This window comes from Temnothorax curvispinosus, unplaced genomic scaffold, assembly GCF_003070985.1.
Source record: "Temnothorax curvispinosus isolate PA1 unplaced genomic scaffold, ASM307098v1 QBEX01010309.1, whole genome shotgun sequence".
NCBI classification, from domain to species: Eukaryota; Metazoa; Arthropoda; class Insecta; order Hymenoptera; family Formicidae; genus Temnothorax; species Temnothorax curvispinosus.
The window spans coordinates 73,293-96,922 of NW_020220089.1; the positions used below are offsets into that span (position 1 = coordinate 73,293).

The following is a 23,630-nucleotide window of genomic DNA, read 5'->3' on the forward strand; positions in this document are numbered from 1 at the left end:
AAATTTCGATTAATGCTCTGCAATTAAAAAATCAAATTATGATAATAAATAAATATTTCTTCGCAAATAAATTTAAATTAATTGCTTCAACTTCAAATATCGAATTTCCTTTAATTAACAAAAATATCTACTTAATCTCGCAAATTAAACATTCGTTAAGATATATGTTGTTTGTTGTAACTTTTTACGTAAGATTTAATAATTTTAATGTTAAAATTTATTTTGATTTCAAGAAAAATGTTTAATTCAAAAAAGTTTTGCGAGATATTAATAAGATGTGATCGATGAGCTCACCAAGAACAACGACGTCGGCGGCGCTCTCGCAAGTACCGGAACTGTTCGTCAACACTAATTTATATTTTCCGGAATCGGGTCTGGCGGTCTTCCTGACCGTCAACACGGTATTTCTCTCGTATTTGTCGATCGTGATTCTCTCGGCCGCGTCCTGAATTATCTCCTTCTGACCCAGGAACCAATGCACCTCCGGTTCTGGCTCGCCGGCGTACTTGATGTCGTACTTGATGACTTGGCCCTTCTTGACGACCAGATTCGTGAGACCGTCACCGACGATGTACGGCTTAACAAATCGGCACTTGGCAATAATCGGCTTAGTGGCGTCAGACGGCTCGCCAGGACCTGCCTTGTTCACCGCTCGTATCCTGAACTCGTACTGCGTGCCTTCCTTGAGGCCGTCGATGGTCGCCTGAGTCACATCGCCCTCGATCTCCTTGCCCGTCACCCATTCCTTGCCGAACTTCTCCTTGTATTCGATTACATAGCCGGTGATCGGTGCACCGCCGTCGTTCTCGGGTTTCGTCCATGTCAGATCGGCGTGATCCTTGTCCCAATCAGTTACGTCGACGTTCGTGGGTTTACCTGGTTCGTCTGAAAAACGCAAGAATATCTTCGTTTGTCTCTTTCAACTCTATATATTTTTCTGGCATATTTACAAATCACGAAATCAACACTAGAAATAGTGAAATTTAACATTTAACTCGCATCTGAATCATCTTGTTAATATGTATGTTTAAGAAGAGAGGAAGGATTTTATCGTGGAATATAATATTAATTTCAATAAATTTTAATAAGTTTAATTAATTCAATAAAATTTACCCCATGGATCCTTGGCCAAAACGGGCTTGCCGAACATTGCCGGCTCGCTGGAGCCGAGTTTATTCACGGCTCGTATGCGGAACTTATACTCCTTTTTCGCAACTAGATCTTCGACCTTGTAGACGCATTTCTCGCCCGACATGACTTCACCGACACTGTCCCATTGGGACTTTAAGCTAAGATCGAGGCGCTCGATGACGTACTTCGTGATAGGTGAGCCACCGTCATCCTTCGATGGCTTGAAGGACACGACGCAGGAATTCTGGAATATCTCGTTGACATCGACATCGTACGGCGCAGATGGGACATCTAAAAAGAATAATTTATAGATAAGAAGAAATAATAAGATTTGATGAGAAGCCAGTTTTACAAAAATACAAACCTTGCATGACAATATTGACATCCTTCACTTCCTCGCCCTGATTATTACCGATCTTGATCTGGTAGGTACCAGACGACTCGCGCTGAGGTTTCTTGATCTTATACGTGACTTTATCCTCGCCAACGATGATCTCGACCTCCTTGAGAGGTAGCGGTTTGCCGTCCTTCATCAGCTTTGCTTCCACTTGACTCTGCTTGGTGCCATCGACTGTGGAGATCGCAAACATAAGTTTTCCAATTCAACATTTTTACATCATGGCTATTAAATTTTATTACATCGTGTGTAAGATATGAGTTGTTACCTTTGAAAGGCACAACAAAGACCAGCGGCGCGCTGCAGGGTCCCTCGACTTTGTCGGGGAAGTCGACGATGGGTTTGCTCTCGCCGTTTTTTACGGTGAGCTTGCAGCTACTCGTCAGCTGACCGCTCTCGCACATGATCTCGCCATCGTCCGTCATTTCCAACTTGTTGAACACCAATTGGTGCTTACCGCCGCCCAGATTCTTAATCTCCACTCTCTCATTGGGCTCGATCTTCTCGCCGTTGAAGTAGAATACAGCCGGCGCGGTCTGATCCTGAAGCTCGACATCCAGCACCAGCTTCTCTCTCTCCACCGCGACGGTATCCTTCAGCTTCTTGTTGAAGCGATTGGCATCTATAATTTACAAGAAAATACAATCATGTGCGATCTTTTTCTTAAGAGTAATCGAAGTTAAATTAAAGAAAGAAAAAACTGTTATACTTACACTGTATCACGATTTCAGCTTCGGTCTTATCCGCGTTGCTCACGCAAGAATAGAGCCCGGCGTCGGTGACTTTACAGTCTTTAATGGTGAGTTTTCGTTTTCTGCCTTCTTCCTTAATTTGCACCCTAGCACAGAAATCATTTATAATAAAATGTTCTTAAAATTAAAGATAACTAAAACGTAAAAAATTAATTATTTATTTAATTTAAAGAATAATTCTGTCTACTAAAATGTACCTCTTGTCAGGCGTGATTGCTTGGTCACCTTTGAACCATTGAACTTCACCCGCGGCATCATCCAATTCGCAAACTAAAGTCAAGGTTTCCTTTTCTACCAACTGCTGATGTTTCAGCACTTTGACGAACTTGTAAGGGTATTCTAAAAAGAAGCATTATTAAGTTTTGTAAAAATTTCAAATTTTAGACAAGTATTATGAAGAATCGCAATTAAATTGAATTGTTGCGATTTATAAAAATAATGCCCACCAACTATAGTGAGGATAGTGTCTGTCTTGTCCGTCTGCTTGCTTATCTTGCAAGTATATTCGCCACTGTCTTCTAAAGTTGCGCTCCTGATCGCCAGCCGACACACGCCGGATATGTCTTTAGAAATACTGTACTGGTCTCCGTCCTAGAGAATAACAATGAGATTTCTTCAATATTTAAAACGTTCTGAATATTGAATATCCAAATACTTATTTGAATATCTATCCAAATATTCATTCAAATATCTATCCAAATATTTATCTGAATATCTATCCAAATATTTATCCGAATATATATCCAAATATTTATCAAAATATTTATCCAAATTTTCGCCGTAATAAATTACCTCGAGTTTCGTTTTGCCTTTGTACCAAGAAACTTGCGCCATATTAGAGCTGACTGTACATTCCATATAAGCCTCGTGCTTCGTAAAACCGCTGGTCTTCTTCGATAACGGCTTCAGGAAGGTATACGTTGGATCGGGCTCTGAAAGTTAAGAAATTTCAAAATGTAAATTTTATTTGATACAAAAATTTGATTCTCAGAAAGAAAATTTATCGAAAATATGTTACCATCGACATTCAGGAAACCTGTGCTGGATACGCCGGAAATTTCGATCGTATATTTTCCAGTGTCTTCGACTTTGGGTCCAGTGATGATGAGTTGATAACAGTCTTCCTCGTTTTTGAATTTGTATTTCGCCGATGGGAATAATTCCTGCGTAAAAAGCAAATAATTTAACGTCAATTGCTTCGATCTTTAACTCTGTCTTTCTGATTGTAAAATAAGTTAAAAAGAATGTGTTATTAAAAAGTTTTAATTAGTTTGCAAAAATATAAATATATAATTTAAGTAGCGATTATTATTTGAAAGGACACTTACGTCTTTTCGGAAGAACCATTTCGGCTTGGCGTTCGGTTTCGAAAAGTTCGCTTCGAAGACGACCTTCTTGTCTTTGCCTTCCTTGGCGTACTGGTCCACCAGTGGTTTCAGGAAACTTTCTTGTTTCTGCGAAAGAGAGATCACCGATCAACAGTGAATCATATTCGGAGATTCGACTGAGAAATCCAACAGTAGTATTGTTCAACATCGACAGCGATCGCTTTGCCAGGCTATAAAAGGTAGTAAAGGAAAAATCGGCGGAAAAAACTCGAAAAAATGACGTCGCTGCCTCTCCGTACGAACAGAGGAACGGAGGGCGAGGACGACGAAAAAAAGAAACGAAGACGAAGTCTCTAGAAGAAATTCTAAAAAAAAGAGATTCTAGAGAACAAAAAAAATTTGCAAAAGGTTTAGTCGATCGTTCGTCGACGGAGCTGGACAAGCTTGTTTTCAAGCCTGTGACTCGCGTCATGCTTATTACTGTTAAAATCTGGTGTTAAACGGGTTTGAGGAAAAGAAGAGTATGTGGGCTTCCTCGGAAAAAAATAAAAAAAGTATTCGCCATTGCTCGAGCAAAGTGCGCGAAAAGATAGTTGCTGGAGAAGGCATTGCTTATGAATAATACATTCAAGAGCTGACACCGATGAGAAAAGATATTATTTGATGTCAGGGAATCCAACTGTGAGTATTTGGTCTGGCGTTTTAATCGACTTAATTCTAATTAAATGAATATTTAATAAACCCAAAATATGAAAATAAGTATGTTGTATAAATAATGTTTAATATTTTTGAAAATTACAACAAATATATTAAAATACGTTGTACTTGACGTTTTCAGCTTAACTTATTTTAATTGTTTTGAGCAAAATCCAAGAAATAAAATATTAAATATATTAAACCTGTAACTTTATTTATTAAATACTAATTTAATTACTAAAAAGAAAGAAAGTAATTCTTTTTTCTAATTGTATAAGTTAGCATTTCTTTTATGAATAAAACTTGTCACAGATTAGAATCCCTGCGAGCAAATTTTAAAATTAAATAGAATATTTTCTCTCGGAAAATATAAGAGAAGAATTAGAGAAAGTGAAGTTATAGATCGAGGCAGAAGATGCAACAGAAGCTACGTAACTTTGATCTTAAATAATTAAATAAAATAGAATTCATTAATCGAAGGCGAAAGAAACAGCAGTAGAATTTTCGGGGCTAGACAATTAATTCTGTGAAAGAGCGAGTTCTTGAGCGAAGAGAAAGAAGATAGATAGATCATCGAGTTTTCGGAGAGACTGTCGAGGCAACAGCGATAGGCACACAGACAGTCAGTATCACGTGAAATTATTGATAGGGAGTTCGATTCACGTGAGAATCGTTCCAACCTCCGTCTTGGTGAAGTGATGCAGGATTGGCCAGTCGGGTATTAATTCGGCCAGAGACGGCCTACGCGATCCACTATTCTAGAAACAAGAAAAGGCAGATCCGCGATCACAGCATCTTCTCGGAACACGTCGTGTCGATCTTGCTCGCTGATCACTTTCAGCGGAGAGAGCTACGATGAGCTTTTAATTACGAATTTACTTGTCATTGCTAGCCCTATGTTTGATCTCATAAGTTTCGTTATTTCGGATTGTTCTTAATAATCATCGCTACTCGTCATTATGAGTTATGCATGATTAATTGTGATTACAATCTTTAAGAAGTTATATAATAATTATTAAGTTATATTAAGCTGTTATAAAATACTGTAAAAAGTGCTACGTTAAATATTACTAAATATAATGTATAATTAATATCACAAATATTAAATTATTCGAATGTCGCGAATATTATTATTTTTAGTAAATGTCTGCTACATTTTTATTGACAGTTCTGCTGCTTTTTAGATAAGTAAGTCACATAACTCAACAGAGCAAAGTGCGAAAATAAGGAAATGTTATTTAAATTATTCGTATAATTTGTTTAAATAATGAGACCTGTCCATTCGACTAATGATCTACAATTCTACATTGTTATGTGTTTTAGTTCGAAAACATTCATGAAAGCGTGTGCATGCGTGATGATAAGCATGTGTGACAGTAAAATTCATTTTTAATCAAGCCAAGCGAGAAGCATGGATGATTCAGTTTGTTAATTTTTATTTAATCTGCGTAAGAGTATATGAATAATATCAACAAATTTATATTCGCGCCTTTATTTCATAGTTTTCCAAATTTTTTTTAGAGATTATTTATAAAAGCGCAGGCCAAAGGGATCTCTCAATCGTAAATAATCGCAAGAATTTTAAACTATAATTTTTGCGAAAATTACGAATCTTAATATAATTTTATTTCATATTTTGCAAAATTTGATCAAAACAGATGTAAATATAAAATTCTTGCGAATAACTGACTGGCTTTCGATTCATTTCGGTTTACATCCTCAGTCGGATTGATGTAACACCTGCCGCAATAAAACAAAGAGATCAATCACAGTTACTTTTACAACGCCTACATCGCGCAGAGCCGATCTCTTTGTTGTGTGTTACAACAACACAATTTCTACGTCTCATTTCGCTCAAAGGGTCAAGTTTAGAAAATCCAAAGAACACGTGGGTATTCTGGCAAATTATATAAATGACGAAATATCGAAACGTAAAAAGTCTCATTTTCCCTTTTTGTACAATTGGACAATTTTTGTTAACGCAATGTCAAAATAATCACGCGCTGTGATATCCAAGATTAATTAACCAGAATACCGCGCAGGAAATGAAAGCCTTGCGGGGCGATTCTGCTCTCTGTTTCGTGGCTTTTTGGAATCTAATGCATAAGGATGCCATTGCTTTAAGACTTTTTTTTCGCGAACCTTCTCCTTGGCGTGCGCCGCTAGTTTTGGCCAGTCGACGATTAGCTCCTGCAAACTTGGCCTGCGCTGAATGTCGAAGATGTCCTGCATGCCCAGCACACACACATCATGGTTAATGCCACTCTTATACAATTAGCCAAAATACCGATCAAAGAACTCTGATTTAAAAAAATATTTAAAGAAATATTATAAGAGAAAAAATGCATTAATTCATTTTTCCCGATTTCACAGCGCTCTATTTTATATGTATTTTGTATTTAATTGTTGAATATCTTTTATTTAGAGCTATAAAATTGATTATATCAGAGTCCTTTTTCTATGATACTTCTACACGTTTAGAGATAATGCTTTCCTCCTAATGTGAAGAGTGTCACATGCAACAATGCCAATTTTCGTCACACGTTTTATCGACACTTTACATTCTTTCTTTTACCAGCGACTTTCAGGCTTTTCAATCACGTTAATTATCGTGCTTGCTTGTTAATAGAGAAATGTGTGATAAATGTGAAAATATACAACTAGCCCTCAATGTAATAAAATAATTTCCATACATTTTATAAAGAAGCATAAACATCAATCTTGAGTTCTTTATCAATTCTCAGCACCAAAGTGAGATGTGTCGATCTCTATAGAGTTTGATAAATTAATAACTCAAAGAGGCAAAGAGGGATAGGTGTAATTCGAAGTGCAGCATTAACTCTAAACCATACATAAAAGTGCATACGTTAAAAATGAGAAGAGAAAGTTACGTCGCTCGCGCGACAAAGTAGAAGCAAAGGAGGAAGTAGAGAACTTGTATGGCGTGGTCAAAATTTAGATAATGCCGAGAGTAGAGTTTCAAGTGTTTTGATAACAATCAAGAGATCATTCTGCAATTTTTCTCTTACTTTATAATTATCGTTGTAAAATTATTCATTTTCGTTATGTTTTCATTACTACTTTAATCTGTTAATATTTAAAGAAATAAAGGCTAACAGTATAGATTTTCTAACTCTGTCTTGTCAGTGTTTTAAACGTAATGTTTCGTAATCGTCATGCTGTCATATCATTGTTGGGGTTTATTATGTGTGATCGCTCGTGGAAAAAGACCTTGAGCCAGCTCCAGTTAGTTTCACCCTTCCTGACGAGGGAAATTCGAAAGATCTCCACACCCGATGCCAAGATGACTATTTCCTCGCCGTCTTGGAACCAACTCGACACTTGCAGTTCGCTTCGTAGCGACTAGGAGACAGAGGTAGACAAAGAAAAGAAGAAGAGAAAGAGAGACAGAGAGAAAGGAACAGGCAGAAAATGCTTTCTGACAATGAGATCTTGAAAATGTGTCATCTTCAAAAATTATATCTCTATTAAGTTGCCGTTAACTATGCTAAATGAAAAGAATTGTTTGATGTATTTATTTAATTAATTATCTATCTAGAATATGTTCTGTAATGTTAATTTAAAGAAGAAATGAAGAAAGTCTGTTGCGTCTCCTTTTATTTTCCTTATTTTCTTTCTAATTAAATTAAGTATCTTAGTGATACTTAATTGTCAAATGGAAATTAAAAGGAAAAGAGACTCTCGAATTAAAACGTGAATTTATAGAATAGATTGAGTAGAGAGTCCAACAGGCGGTGTTAGATTTATGTTGAATATCTAACATCGATGTGTCACCTGTTTTCACATTCACGAAGACATCATCAGGCTGTTAATGACGTGCTGAAATCACATTCGCACACCACCGTTATGTGCATTATATTGATGGCGATTATAAAGGTGATGCGTAACCAACTTTGTTTGAAAGTATTATGCGAAATAATTGTATACGAATTAAACCTGTTTCAAAGTTGAAGATATCGACATACGTTGAATGATATATACCTATACATATAAATTCTAGTTTAGCTCTACGTTGATTACAAATGTAACTTAATAATATTAATTTTTCTGCACAGTTTACATCATTTGCGTTGTATGTGTATGTGTGTAGAAATGAGGACACGTACCTTTTCCACTTTCTTCAACGCCGGCATGGGCTTCTCGACTTCCTTCAAGTCTACCTTTTCTTGCTCGGCCTCGTCTCGCTTCCATTTCTGGTATTTCCTCTTTTTCAACATTGCGCGGAAGTCCATACCACTGGCGTCTGTCATACATTCATTCCACAAATCAAAATTTCAAATTTCAAATTTCAAATTTTATGCCATTATTAATATTTCAAATATTAAAATATATTAAATATTAAATTAAATGGTGAGATATAGTGTCCAAATTTTTTAGATATAAGTAAATTAAATGGAAAATTCGGGTTTTGCACGATTAACTCGACTCACCCGAAATATAGAGCTGCATCTCGGCGGAATCCTCGCCATGGATGTTGCTCACGACGATCTTGTAAGTGCCCTCGTCGTTGGGCTTCGTCTTCCTCATGCAGAGGGTGATCGTGTTGGTCTCCGAGTCCGTGAGGAACTTGAAGCGGCCACCCTCGATGATCTCGGTGATGCCCTTGTAGAATTTGAAGGTTGGCGCGGGCGTGCCCTCCACCGCGACGGTGAGATACGCCGTCGAGTCTGCGAAAAAATACCAATAGAATCAACATTCTTATAGTAGTAGTATAATACAAAAAAAACATTTTTACAGTGTAAAACATTGTTATTATTGCTGCAATTATGTCGATTTTGGGGAAATTATTTCCTAAGGGTTAATAACCCTTTTTTATTAACCCTTAATTAATTGAAAACAAAATGCATTACCTTCGACGGCGGAGTACGATTCCTCGACATCGACGATCTGGGGTGGTCCGCCTGGTCCAACATCTCGCAGAGGTGTGCTAGGTAAATTGATCCTATTCTCGAGGTCCGCCACGCTGGGTCTTCTGATGTCCGCTGTGCTCGGACGACGACGCTGCGTCATTCAAATGAGAACGTCAGCGAATTTACACGCGCATTGTCGTGTTTTACATAGACATTGAAAAGCTTTTAAATAAAGCGAGAAAATTTGAAGCACGGCGCGCGACGACTTCCGTCGATGCAAGATTAAATTTTGATTTTGTATCCAAGGTACATCATCAAGGATCAAAGAAAATTACGATCTATTGTATAGTTAATGAACAATACATACCTATAATAATATCACATAGAAGACGACAGTTAGATGAACATTTATGGGTAGTTGTTTTCTACAAGCGCTTCTTTTGATCGTAATTTCTATTTCGTGATAAAAGTTAATTTTATTATTTCTTAAATTATTCCTTTTCAAAAAAAAGTTATTAAAAAAGTAAAAAAAATGGAAGTCGTCGTTATCGCTTGAAAAATCTACAGTGCTCATGCGATGTCGCATATTTTTTAACATTTTAATTATTACTTACGTTTATTTACGTTTAATTATTGTGAGTTAATGTTATTTACAATTAAGTTATTTCACATTATTAATCAGCATTACGTTTCAATCGTTAGTTACTATGTGTTAGTCACCAAATCGAGTGAGTTTTAATAGTATTAGTGACAGTGCTAAAAACTCGTCCATTTCTTAGAATACATTGATTAGCAAGATGGGATCGATAAGTATGGATAATTTCACATGATGACTTTCCGACATCCGTGGCAATTTCTCCAATCGCGTGTAGCCACTGCGTTTTCAGGAGTTTTTCTTACTCAATTCTGAGATTTAGCGACTAATTGTAAGTATTAATCTCATATATCGCATTTATATTTTTTTAAACAAATTATTTCAGAAATGTTAGACAATATCAATTTACTTGCCTTCCATTTCCGCACATTTGTTTTTGTTTACGTACAAAGAAAATGTTTACGTACAAAGAAAATATCTCAAATAATTAATGATAAATAATAATTTACTAAATGTGTAAGAATCCATTGAGTATAATACGCATAGTCGGACAAAGGAAATAGAAAAGAAACATATTAATCAGATGAATAAGAGGTTGAAGAAAGCAGGAAAGTATAATTTTAATATTTCTTCAAAATTTGTATGGTCATAATGGAAAATATAAATTAGTACCAAAGTCGACTTATTATAGACATTTTTACATCATTCCTGCTTTCAACTTTAGAAACGAATGAGAAATGCTCGTTCGATGGTGAAATTCGTATTCTTACGATGATGAGAATGTGATATTCGTGCGTCGTTGCACGTTCAGTGTGTGAAATCGTGGCGAAACGCATCTGCCACGATGGTGTGAATCGCAAAGTACGAAAGTGCGAGTCACGAGTTACGCGTGGGATGAGAATTTAAAGCCGTGTGACATAATAGTTAATTATTATTTGAAATCGTCGTCGGTCAAGAGACTTTCAGACGGGATTAAATTGCATAGAGAGGGATAACTTTGCAGAACAAAAGGAACGTACAAATCGAAATTTAAAAAATTACTTTCTTTTGTAATTATTAAAAAATTACAATATTAGAATTAATATTGCAACACTACATTATATCACTAATTGTAAGTTATATTATTTTTCATATTTAATTGCTATTATCCTCGCTAGTGCAATCTAATTATATTTTAATCATGATAATCTACGATAAGGCATCGTTAGCGATATTTCTTGGCCTGTGCTCGTAAGCCGTCGATGTTAGAAATACGAAAATACATTAAGAAAATTAACAGAAGATATTATACAGAAAGTTGGGAGAAGAGAGAAAGAGAAACATGGATTCGACATGATGTGTATGATATGAATGACTATTTTCACTGCTTTGGCGATGAAATGATTGCTTACTCCGTAAACCAAAATCTGATTCCCGTCAATTAAATTGCCGTTCGAATATTCGTCTAACGGGAAATTCAGTTATCAGGATTATTTACAAAGAGACACGTTACGATATCTACACGATATGCACAAATACGATGTCATACATCTATAAATCAGAACGATAACATAATTGGAACAAACTTGGTCTTTCTTTTTAAAAGAGCGACACCGTATTCGTGACGATGAAAATGAAAATATTTCGATCGAATCTATTTGACACATATAGTGTGAGCACGATGGATATTTACACCTATACATAAAATTCTACATAAATAAGTTATTTCACACATATATAAAAATATCTTTGACATACAAAGAGCGAACTGCTCAGTCTCAAATCTATCGCAGCGATATGCAAAATTGTAGAAGCGAACCGGCATCTCCAATGTCGATCTATCAAACTGGCAAGCTATTCGCGTGAATAATAAATTATTTTAACGACAAGAAATACATGATTATTTATAAATTGAAGTTTTTAAAAATGACTTTACATAAAATAACTTTTTAAACATTTTTATTTCACTCACTGGAGTATACCGTGAACTCTAAAATAAAGTTGCACTACTGCGACAAGTCTGATCTCGAGTCGTGCTGCAACTACTTAATTTTTAATGGTGGTAGATATCATGAATAATTTTTTTGTGATACACAAAACGAGACACAAGCGAAATAAATACATCAGCAAACTTTTTCCCGCGAATTATTTACAACAAATTATAACAAATTATTGGTTAAGTTAATTCCAATCTCTTTACCACCATTACAATTGCGTCTAAACTGCATCTATACAGCCGCATAAAATGTACAGGTGTAACCGCTCGAACTAATAAGCAGAATTTACGCAACGCGGCCGCAATGAGCTTCCTTCAGGCGTTACATACATTGAATCGATCCATACGTGTGTTTTTAATTCTTAATTACAAAGTTCGCACATAAATCGACGCAATGCAAAGGTAACACCGTCTGCAAACGCATTTCGCCGGCGTTGACCATCGCGAGAAAGTGCTCTTTGCAAAATATTTATAGAACATACAGGTTTAGAATAACATCCAAAAACTTTGTATAAAATTAACTGGTTTGGCGATCTTTTTGTAACAAAATTGTAAAGAAATCGGCGGATCTTTGCGTCGTGAGAGAATGTTAACTTTCTGATTTATTTTGACCGAACTTTTCCGTAAAAGCTCCAATGCAACTTTTTATTCAGAATGGGTAATAGTCTCACATATGTTTTTGCTAATCGATAAACAATTCTCTACATTACCTAACCGATTTTTGGAAGTTATTCACAAATATCCTGTATAAATAGTTTCCAAATTTTAAGCACGCAATAAACAAGAAAATAAACGTCGAGATAACGTATATGTAAACGTATATATAATACAAAATAATATAAAAATATACATATGCGTACACGCACAACAGAGATATTGTGCTAACCTCTTTTTGCAGCGCGCCTGGTCGGCCGGACTTAGTCTGTGTGTGGTGCGTGAAAAAATAAAAGATGAGATAGAGACAGAAAGGTAGAGACAGAGAAGAAGGGGGGGCAAAGAGAGATTAGAATTTTCGAATTCTGAGGTGGGTGGTCCACACGCAGCGGACTCATATCGGTGGAGTGTGCTCGATACAATGGGGGAAAAAGGGGGATGATTCGTCTTTCGATGTGAGAGAAAAGAAAACTCAGATTATTGATCAGTAAATTGCTTGCCAATATGCTCTCACGAACATATAATATTAAGAGATATTAAACCGGTATTAAACCGCGGTGTGGTTGAGAAAATAGCGGCTAGCGTGTTTTACAGTATAGCGGGCAGCAGCAGCAGCAGCAACCTCAAAAACCTCAATTAAAAAACATGTCGCAGAATTATTCTTTTTATTATTATTAATATCATCATCGTCATGTCGTCATTATTATTATTATTATTATTATTAATATTATTATTGCCGTCTCGTGGTAACGCGTGGCGTTGCTTTTGCCTCTCTCACCGGGGGGGGGGGCTTTTCCTCGCCGAATTTTTACGTTTTTAGTCTTCGTTTTAGTTGCTGGGCTCTTATTATTTTTGTCTTTTCGTGGGCAACAAGGGGGGGCAGCGAAATACGACGCTTAAAAATCATGAGCGTTTGGGGGGGGGGGGGGGCGCAGAAAAATACAAAAATTCAAAAAGGGATGTATCCGTAGGACAGAGAGAGAGAAAAAAAAACAGAGCGATACATAATACGGAAGATTGCTGGTGTATGGTACTCTGAGCAGGTAAGCTTTGTGTTATAGCGAACACAAATCTCACCTTTGTGTCCACCAACACCTCACCGGGCCGTAACCTTCCCAACTGCAAAAATCACAGAGACGAACACATGAGGGGTCAAGTGACTGCTCGTCATCGTAAAGATAATTCCTCTTTCGTTGCTTTTGTTAACGCGGGATTTTTGTTAACGATTTCCCGACGTAGATTTACACAGAACAGACATCAAAATACCTCCTTTTCTTTTACGGAAACAGTTGGCAAAAAGCGATGATGCCGAAAATGATGGGAAACAAAAATGCTCCTGCGCGCTGGCTTCGCTGTTTCTGTTAAAAAGTCAAGGGGCGAGAACTGACTTTTCTTGCATCAGATTAGATTAAGGGCTGCTTTTATTATTCGCTCGGGGGAGGGGGAGAGGGGGGCAAAGTCTCGGTTAATCTCCGAAGATATATGGAAGAGAATAAAAGTCGGGAGCTGTGGAGGGACAAAGAGGAAAAATCGCGGTAGACGAACACAAACGGGGGCTGTTCGAGGCTCGCCTTACCGACGTTATTGCCGACGGCTTGTGCGTTTGCGTTTCTGTGCGGTGCATTGCTGGACAGAACAGTGCGATTCGGCGGTGAACTTAATACGTCAGTGAGTTTAAGTGCAACCAGCTCGCGCGTGATCGCATGAAAGTAGACGGCTCTCTTGAAGAGCGAATCGCCGTTCGTATAAGAATAATTAATCTGAGAATTCGATTGTCCCGAGCCTGTCACGTCGAATTCTTCATTGCATTCATTTCGTTACAATTTTGTACTATAATTTTATTGCGATTTTATATAATCGCTGTTTCGTAAATCAATTGGAACTTTCTAACTATTATTGATATTTTTTACAACGTGAAGGTTCGAGATAGTCGATTGGAGAAGCAAGGGCGTATCAGTGGCCAGTCACAAACGAGTCATCGCAACGTTATCTCAATGAAGTTATAATTACATTAATGTGTGTATTACTGTAACATAAGCTTGATAATATAAATTTATATAAAAATATAAAAGTTTGTATTGGCTATTATCTTATACACTCATAAATACTTTTATCGACATATAATTGTTCGAAACTTTGTCACAAACTTTCGAAAGAGATTTTTTTGAACAATGTCCGATGTTCGACTTTAGCAAATTAGTTCGAGTCCAACCAGACGTTTTCACTTTCGCGCGACAAAGACGCTCTGCAAATCAATTTGCGAGACAATAATTCAATTTGATAACGATGCACATTGCACGTTGGCAGAAACGGGGAGGTATAACAAGTGTTTCACGCGAACGATGAGACGACCGCTCGGTCGTCAGGCATGATTCACACGTCTTGTCGCGCTGCACGGGACATTTATTAGCGCCGATGCTTCTGTCTACGGCGGCGCAATGCTTGCCAAGAACACCCGGGTGATCTATCGGGTGAAGATGTAAGCCAGGGAAGACTCGAAACCTTATATGCGAGTGATTAACTGACAACTCGGCGCGCACATTGCACGGACAGGCCCTGGCTTCCTCCCCTCATCTCGCGTTATTAATTAATATTATTGTTGTTATTATTATTGTCATCAAGAGTGGCAGAGATGCATAGACTCGGTTGCAACAGATCCGTGCCAAGATGCATTTGTTTTTTTTACTCGCAGATCTTCGATTATATCGAGAAACATCGAGAGAGACACATGCGAGAGTTTCGCTCCAATATCTTTTTATTTTAACAAATTTAACAAATTTTAACAAAAGACAGGATTTTTCGACGTGTCTATTAAAAAGAATGTTAAAAAAAGGAAATAGGTTTTTTGAAAATAAAAAGATGCTGGAACTCTCCCACGTGAAGGTTTGCACGTCATCGTCGGGAATCTAACTGTTCGCTCCCGATAATGTAAAGTTTATTTATTAATCGAATTTAGATCAAACCATTTTTTTGCCATAAAGTGTGCGTGATTAGATTCAGGACGATGCGTGTGGATTTCGTGCATCGTGTGCCATAAAGTACGACCAGCGTGAGTAAATAGTAGTAACGAGCAGGCAAAATCGAGCAAAGAGAATCGTGAATGCAAAATTTTCCTATTAGCAATAAAATCGCATTAAGAAGGTTGTAGAGAAAATGAAAAACGTTAAGAATTGCATAAAATTTGAAACACAAGCTCTTTTATAAATAACACTAGTTTTTTTTCCAATATTACAATTTGCATCTCAGTAAAACCGCAATAATAAATCGAAATGTGTATTTATATCGAAATTTACTTAAATAGAACAAAAACTCAGCACAGAATAGACTTTTTTCATGTCTCAAATACGTTGGCTTCATGCTTTGTAAGAAATACACATAAAGAATTAGGTGATAAAACTTTTACTGCGACCTAAAAGTTTTAATAAAAATCTTGAGCTTTGTTCTCAAAGCAATATGAGGGAATAATGGCTCAACGATACGAGCTAAGTATTATTACATTAATAAGAAAAACTTTATTTTCATAATTATAATCGATATCAAATAAACGTTTCGACTTCACTAACAAATCTTTTTCAGTACTAAATTAAGTTTGTTCTCAAAAACTAATTGATGAAAAAAATCTAAAAAAGTTTACACGCTGATGTTATTTATAAATAAAGCCTTGTGTCCACGACGCTAGCAATCGCTCTGAGATCTCGGACGAAGAAAGAATTTGACCAAACACATTTAAACAATTCTACCAATTGACCAATGCGATTGGTCAACTTTCCCCGTCCGAGATCTCGGAGCAATGTCTAGCATCATGGACATAGAGGGGTTTTTTCAAATTTCCCTCGGTTGAGGGAGATTAAGGTGTCTTCTACTCAAAGGTAATTTGACACAAACAACTCTAAGCCCAATATATATGTATAATTTCAATAAATCTCTTTTACCGTCGACCTCTTGCACTATGCAATAATTCTTTAAACTCTTAAACGGATAATCCATTGGAACTTTAATCCTTCGACTTCCCATTAAAAATGGGCATTCCACCTCTTAAGCGAGGTATATGTGAGATGAAGGCCGGGCCGGAATCGAACCACGGACCTTTGAGTTACTAATCACTCGCGAAGCCATCATAGACACAAGACTGAAAAGAGATTAGGTTTTAAATTTCACGCAGTTCTTAACATTTCTGATTCACTTGTTTCAGAGTGCAGACGGTGCAGACGCTTGATTCTCTTTACGCGATACTCCGGTGAGTGTGTACGAAAGAGAGAGAGAGTGTGTGAGAAAAGTAAGTAAGAATAAAAGTGCATTTGGTAGTCGAGTAAGGTTGCAGACGAGACATTCGCTTCCGCGCTTTTCTCAGCGATTTATCTCACCTTGCGCTCGTCCACCACCTCGCCGGGACGAAGCTTCCTATGCTCCTATGGACCAAATCTCTATTAACCACTACTGCGAGGTAAAGATGCTTGTATGCGCACGTGTGTGTATGTGTGTTTGTGCGTGTGTACACAATGTACGATGCTGCAACATATGTCTACGTCGTATAACAGAGTAGTGCGCGATCGTTTCGATCGGCCGGCGTACGTGTGCCCTATCGCCCTGTGTTGGACGTATCGAAACGCATTCCCCGCTTTATCTTTATCTTGAAACCGAACCAAGTCTCGGGAAATTAACTAAAATTAATTAACGGCAAGTTGTGCGTCTGTTTAATTTTAGTAGCTTTAATTAATGCATTTCCGCCTATTTTTACACCCCGAAAGCGTCTCCGTAGTCATAAACAGTCGAGCTAAAAATATTTCTTAAGGCTGTAACGCTAATTATAATTCAGAAAGATTATTTTAAGGCAAAGTGTGAGATCTTATCTCTCGAATGTAATGGAGATATCTGATTGCACATTTCACGGGGAACGCTTTCGATCGTCCTCGCTCTCGGCTGAGGTAATACCACACATGGTCGGCAATTATCCGTGCGTTTCTTCGACGATCTTCTCTTGGAGGAAGCGTCCGTTTATAGTTCTTCAGGCTCTTGCGTTCCGCGAGACGATATGCACCGATCTTGGGACGTCCTCGATTTTTACGCGTCACAGGTTGCTCGCTTTTCCATTATCTTTTTCTTTTTTTTGAGGGAGAGAAATGCTTTTGCTAACAACGGGAGATAACGGGACTCGACTTTTCCCGGGGTAGCAGAAGGGGGAAAGAGACGAGGGAGGGAAGGAGTATATGCTTCAGAAGCTGGTCAACTCTGGATCTTTCATTTGATGAAGGGGGTGGGGGTTCTAAAACTCTAAATCTCACGCCTTGCTGACACTAAATGCGACGTGCGTCACTCGACGAGCTTATTCGTCGTCGGGGATTCACGGCGCGTATATCTATCACGAGTACGACCACTAAGACCATCACTGGACTTACACCATAAAACTCAAAAAAAAGCTACAAAAAGTCCTAGGGCCAACCAGCAGTAGCCAGTCTCATCTACCTACTTGTTCGTCGAGGGTCTTACGCGACTCGTTAATCATCTACCTAATGGGACTCGCACTTTGCACTCTGAAATATATTTGTAACGTAACGTATTGCACAGAAAGCGGCTCACAATTTTATACGTTAGATTAATTTTAAAAAAATTGTTTATTAATTTAATAATATTGAAATAAATTGAAATATTTCAATTAATTTAATATATATATATATATATATATATATCCATTTTATATTCATATACTTCTCCCTAAAAAAATATATTAAAAAATACATTAAAATAATCTTTCTAAATAATTCTCGTAATCATATATGTATATTTAAGAGTGCAAAGTGTGCCATATCACCCTCTTTGCTTTATTGACATGACGGTAGAATAACAGGTAATTACGAATGAAATAATTCTCTTGCTAATGCAATTATAAAAGAAGACATCGGGCGACTCTTAATGAGACCTTAATATTGATTTGTGATTTAATATTCTACTAGAATAGATCGCGTCACAGTCATTTATTTCCGAACTTTGAAGCTAATTGGAACAATGTCTGGCGATTTGACAAGATTCTTCCAATAAATTAACAAGTTCAGTAATGATCTGTTTCCTTAGACATCGGATTTCTTCAAAGCAAGCAAACTGGGTGATCTCGCGAGCACGTAAAAATGCAACAATGTTTAAAACTCGTTAAATTCTATTTGTGTAATAGCTAATTAGCTGATAATTCAATTAACTTTGGTTTTTAACTAATTTCTATTAGTGTCGCTTGTCTTACAACTTAAAGTATGTAAATTAAAGATAAATTGAGTTTTTCTTGAAAATTTAGTTGGCAATTTGAAGAAACTAAATCAGAATCTTTGAATATATCACTTTTTTGTATCTCTGTTGCATTCTTCAGCTCAGTCCCCTACAAGGTAGTCTATATACTTTCATGATCACACAGTACATTCCGTAACATACCTCGTCACTGATGAGCAAGCTGGGCCTACGACCCAATTCCTCGGGTGGTATGAGCGAGCCGCGTCGACTGCTGGCACCGCTTCCGGGTGCTAAAGAGCCCTTTCTGCTACCGATCGGTGTCACGTCCTTGATAACTTCGATCTTGGGTGCCTCGGGCGCTTTAATCTCCGGTAACTTCGGCTGCGACGATCGAAAATTGATCGATTAATAGCGCTTACTTCCTCCGAGATCAAGCCCGTTTAAAAGATTAAGCAAAAAGTTAAATCTCTTTTAAATTTTGATAATTAATTTAGCATTTCTTCCGATTACATTAATTAACCGTAAATGAATCCTCACAGAAAAAAAATTTAGCCCCGTTTCATCAACGATTCATCAATAATGAATAATTTCTTAGGTAATTACACGGAGTCTCTTTTTCTCTATATAATTAATTGAAAAGAGGATGCTGATATATTATTCGATAAATATGAATTACGTTTCTTTAAGATTTAAATATTTGAATTAATAAAACTAGACAGAATCACAGTTAGTCGATCTTTTTGGCTTAATCCACAAATACACTTTAATGACTTCTTAATTAATAAGGAACCATTACTCGATGGCGATCTAAACGAGTTTCGCGATGAATTTACCGATATCGACGTATCGGGGGCGTTAACGCGGTGACTTAACACGTACGTAGGGCGATTACGACTGACCCTGCGATTCGAGCACGAGTTGCTATTGGGTCGGTCGTAATAAGGCCGAAAATAGCGATCAATGTTTTCCCCATTTCTCGTTCACGACGTCGACGACGACGACGACGGCGACGACGAGAAACCGATTTCAGGGGGATGATATACGAGCATTTATCCGCCAAAATAGTTGCAGGCGCGACGTCGCGCGTCGCACAGGAGGCATTCATCGCTTGCCAAGGCAAGATTGAAATCGACTGATTATTACCCCTTTTCGCTTTTCTCCCCCTGCCCCTATATCCCTGTCCATTCGCAATGCGTTAATTGCGAATTATGTAGGTGGATATTTATGGCGCGGGTGCACTGCGTCTTCAAGGGGAACGGAAAATATGAGGTCGATTTTCGACGCTAAAATACTACGTCACGGTTCTGGAAAGAATCGTGCTGATTTCTAATCCGAAGGATTATTATTAAACCATATTTTCACCATATTAACTATATTTTTTTATTTTGAAAATAGTTCAATTTTAAAAAATCAAATAAATATAATAAGCAATTAAAAAAATAATAAGGGCGTTCTCGGAGTACCATGAGTAATTCCAGATTTTGATTTAACAAAACATAAATTTAAGATATAATTATTATACTTAATGTTAAAAAATTGAACGTAATAATAAAGTGTATACATAAATAAAATAATAATTAAATTGTTCGTATCATAGATATATGATACTATTTAAACCCTCGTTATTTGCATCTGGTGCTGGAATATCCTACATAAGTATTTTTAGACATGCAATATTCTTTGAAAGTTTCTCGTTCTTCCAAGCAAAATAAGCTACGTAGATTCGCACCTTGGCTATAATTAAACCGTTAGTAAATAGGGCGTAAAAATTAATTATCCTGAACCGCGTATCGCGAGGCTCGATCAAAACGTCCTCGAGCGACGCTTATGACGATTGCGAAATTCGCAGGATTCCTCGCGCGTGCGAGTTTGGCAATTTGGCAAAATAATATTTTACCTTCGTTATTAATAAACGACAATTGCTTACCTTAGAATCGATTTTCTGCACGGCGACATGAAAACAAAAAAAATTAAATTAGTCAAAAACTTTATTAAGTATTTAATTTAACTTATTGTTAGACTTCTAATAGAAAATTTCTATCAATCTATAAATTGTTTTTATAAATAACTGATTATAAAATATGTTTCAATGTGTAGCTTTGTTATTTCTTAAATTATTATTTATGATAATTATGTAAAATCGTTCGTGTACAGAGATCTTAACTGCCTCCTTACCTGGGTGACCGGTCTCTCGAGCTTCGTCTTGTCGCGAGGAACGAACTCGCCAAAATCGAATTCTCGAGGTTTCTCTAAGACAGCTCTTTCGTAATCCGGAATCTCCGGAAGTTCGTAACCCGCTTCCTTCGCCCCCTTAGGTGCCTTCATCTTCTTCGCTTCGGCCTTCTCTAACTTCTCAGTTTTCTGCGTGACAAACGTTAAACGATATAGAATCGAAGAGATTCGCGAGAAAATAAGCACCGTTACGTGTCAGGCAGGGCATTGATTTAAATCCCTGTACAAGTCGCCGATAGCAAGGACAGATTTCGGTTATTCGAAAATATTGCGGATAACCTTGTAATTGAAAGTAGAGCGTGTAGAAAAAAGAATATGTGAAGACAGAGAAGATTAAATGCGAGAAAAGATATCGATCTCTTAAGAGAGATCTCGATGCGTCGCTTTAACGTCGTTATTAAAACATAAATAGATTAAGTGTGAATCACAGAAGAGTTAGGACACATTGGAGAAAGATGAGCGCAGCGTAGAGCTTGAAGATATATGCCGTAATATATACATATAGAATATATATATATATATATATATATACATAGAGAATATATATATATATATATAAATACAGAAAGAAGATAAGTTTACAGCGAGAACGTTTAATTAATTTCACTTGTATTAAGAACATGGAGTGAGATATATTTTAAAGTACATGTAGAAATAAGAATGCGTACAAATATAAATACAGAGAGAAGATAAGTTTACAGTGAGAACGTTTGATTAATTTGACTTGTATTAAGAACATGGTGTGAGAAATATTTTTAAGTACATATATAAAAATAGAAATGCGCACAAATAAATACAGAGAGAAGATAAAAGTTTACCGTGAGAACGTTTTTGATTAATTTAATCTGTATTAAGAACATAGAGTGAGAAGTATCTTGAAATACATAGGTATAGAAATAGGAATGCGCACAAATATATATGTTTCGGCGCTGTTGAACAGTGCGAAATTAGAAACTGCTGTAAATCGAAATTTAGAGAGGAAGTTTTAGAGACACAGAAGAGAGAGCGCGAAACATAGAGATTGCGCGGCAAGATTGCGTTAACCCCCTTCAACGGGGCTACCTTAAGTTCCACACCGCCATTTTCAGCCTGCTGAGGCTGTTTCGAATTCTTCGAAACCGGCTTAAGCTGAATCCCCTGAAATCTTTCGGTTTTTACTTCCTGTTTCGGTGGTATACGGAATTTCGGTTTGGTCTCGGCATCCTTTGGCTGCATTAATACATCGTTGTTAGGAGAACAGCTTCGTGAGGTATCGATATACGTATTGGCTTCGCGGTACATTGAAAACAAATTTCAAGAAGCAAGAGAACGGACAAAACGCTTATCTAATATTATTAATTTAATAATACTAAATTAAGTCGCATAAAATTGTAAATGAAATATTAATAAATAAATTAAATCAAACATTTATCTAATACTAATTTCGTTATTGCTTCTATATCTACTAAGGATGGACGTATACTGGACGTTACTTTGAACGATTGTCGATAGATGTGATGAAAGAAATAAAATTACCTTAAGCTCGACTTTCTCTTGAGTTTTCTTCTCTTCCTCGAGTTGCTGAAACGAATTAAAGTTTAACATTACTAACATATATATCTTTTTTTCCCAAAATCTCATAAAATATTTTGCAAATAATCACAAAGAAGAGAATTAAAAATGTTTCTCTCTCAATATTAAATAATACTAATATTTAACCCTTAAATGCCACCCGGGGTACAGCGGACCCCAGACCCTTTAGAATGAAATGTTTTCAAATGTTCTTGCCAAAAATGGAGCTCATGCTCCCATTGATGATAGTTGAGTGATTGACCTACCCGTTTGTACACTTAGCAGTACTCAGTTTACTTAATTTTTTTTACTATGTTGAAATTGAAATTTTAACAATATAAGCATTTTATTCTCTTTTCTAAGCCTTGAACAATATTGAAAATAATTTTCATAACTAAATATAAAAAAATTAATGAGTAAGAAGACATTTTTCATGCTGGGGTCTTTTAGACCCCATGTGTCATTTACGAGATTCTTGAGAGGTGTGGCATTTAAGGGTTAAAAATTCATGTTTATAACATGTTTATAATTATTAACAAACTTTACTTAATTTTTTAAAATTGTAATTACCTTAACGGACTTTAGGCTTTTCTTAGTGATCTCTTCTTCCTTCTGTAAATTAAAATATAAAAATTAAATAATTATATTTCTTGGTAAATGTATACCCTGTTTTAATTTAAATTTATATAAATATAAAAATGTTAGATTATAATGTCTTTATATTATGTATGTGTGTTTTATCAAGTATACCTTAGGTTCTACTGGTTTAGGCGTAAGTTTCTTTGCCGATTCCTCTTTCTGCAAACAGCAAAGTTTGCTTTAATTCAATGCCCTGCGCATTCTTTAAAATTAATTTAAGTTATATTAAATTATATTAATTTTTGGATATTTAAATAAATTTATTATGTTAATTAATGTGTGTGAAGTGGCAAGCAATTTTTGCAAGATTTTCTTTTAGAATTGTACGCGGAATGTTTTGCTTTTGTTAATACTTTTGGCATTTTATCGAAAGATCCAATGATAAGCTATTAGAATATTATGCAGTTCTGTTATATATTAGAATATTATTATGTAGTTTAAAAAGGTAGAAAATGCGATTTTCTTTTAATAGCGAAAAATGTAAAAATGTACGACTATTTAACATAATGGTATTATATTTGTTATATTTTGTTTTTTAATGTTATATTTTGCATGTTTCTGTTAACTTGTTAACTGTACAAATGTTTTGTTTA

The 23,630-nt window shown here is 36.3% G+C and overlaps 1 protein-coding gene across 31 annotated transcripts in view; it reads right to left on the reverse strand.

Moving 5' to 3' along the window:
- The window catches only part of LOC112460084 (twitchin), an 85,817-nt gene that overhangs the window by 50,514 nt on the left and 11,673 nt on the right, over nt 1-23,630 (reverse strand). For 25 of the 31 annotated variants that reach the window (XM_025024580.1, XM_025024579.1, XM_025024585.1 and 22 more), the window contains 22 exons: nt 23,149-23,196; nt 22,969-23,010; nt 22,363-22,407; nt 21,910-22,056; nt 20,791-20,976; nt 20,543-20,557; nt 18,817-18,996; nt 16,764-16,808; nt 13,477-13,518; nt 9,176-9,326; nt 8,756-8,992; nt 8,432-8,568; nt 3,609-3,734; nt 3,299-3,443; nt 3,073-3,212; nt 2,727-2,871; nt 2,478-2,619; nt 2,242-2,366; nt 1,797-2,150; nt 1,496-1,702; nt 1,114-1,422; nt 295-885 (listed from right to left, as the gene is read on the reverse strand). In XM_025024580.1, coding sequence (XP_024880348.1) covers nt 295-885; nt 1,114-1,422; nt 1,496-1,702; nt 1,797-2,150; nt 2,242-2,366; nt 2,478-2,619; nt 2,727-2,871; nt 3,073-3,212; nt 3,299-3,443; nt 3,609-3,734; nt 8,432-8,568; nt 8,756-8,992; nt 9,176-9,326; nt 13,477-13,518; nt 16,764-16,808; nt 18,817-18,996; nt 20,543-20,557; nt 20,791-20,976; nt 21,910-22,056; nt 22,363-22,407; nt 22,969-23,010; nt 23,149-23,196 — 3,559 coding nt within the window. Of the gene's footprint in view, nt 1-294; nt 886-1,113; nt 1,423-1,495; nt 1,703-1,796; nt 2,151-2,241; nt 2,367-2,477; nt 2,620-2,726; nt 2,872-3,072; nt 3,213-3,298; nt 3,444-3,608; nt 3,735-8,431; nt 8,569-8,755; nt 8,993-9,175; nt 9,327-12,631; nt 12,668-13,476; nt 13,519-16,763; nt 16,809-18,816; nt 18,997-20,542; nt 20,558-20,790; nt 20,977-21,909; nt 22,057-22,362; nt 22,408-22,968; nt 23,011-23,148; nt 23,197-23,630 lie in introns of all 31 variants that reach the window. The other 6 variants (XM_025024586.1, XM_025024578.1, XM_025024571.1 and 3 more) reach the window with 5 other exon arrangements.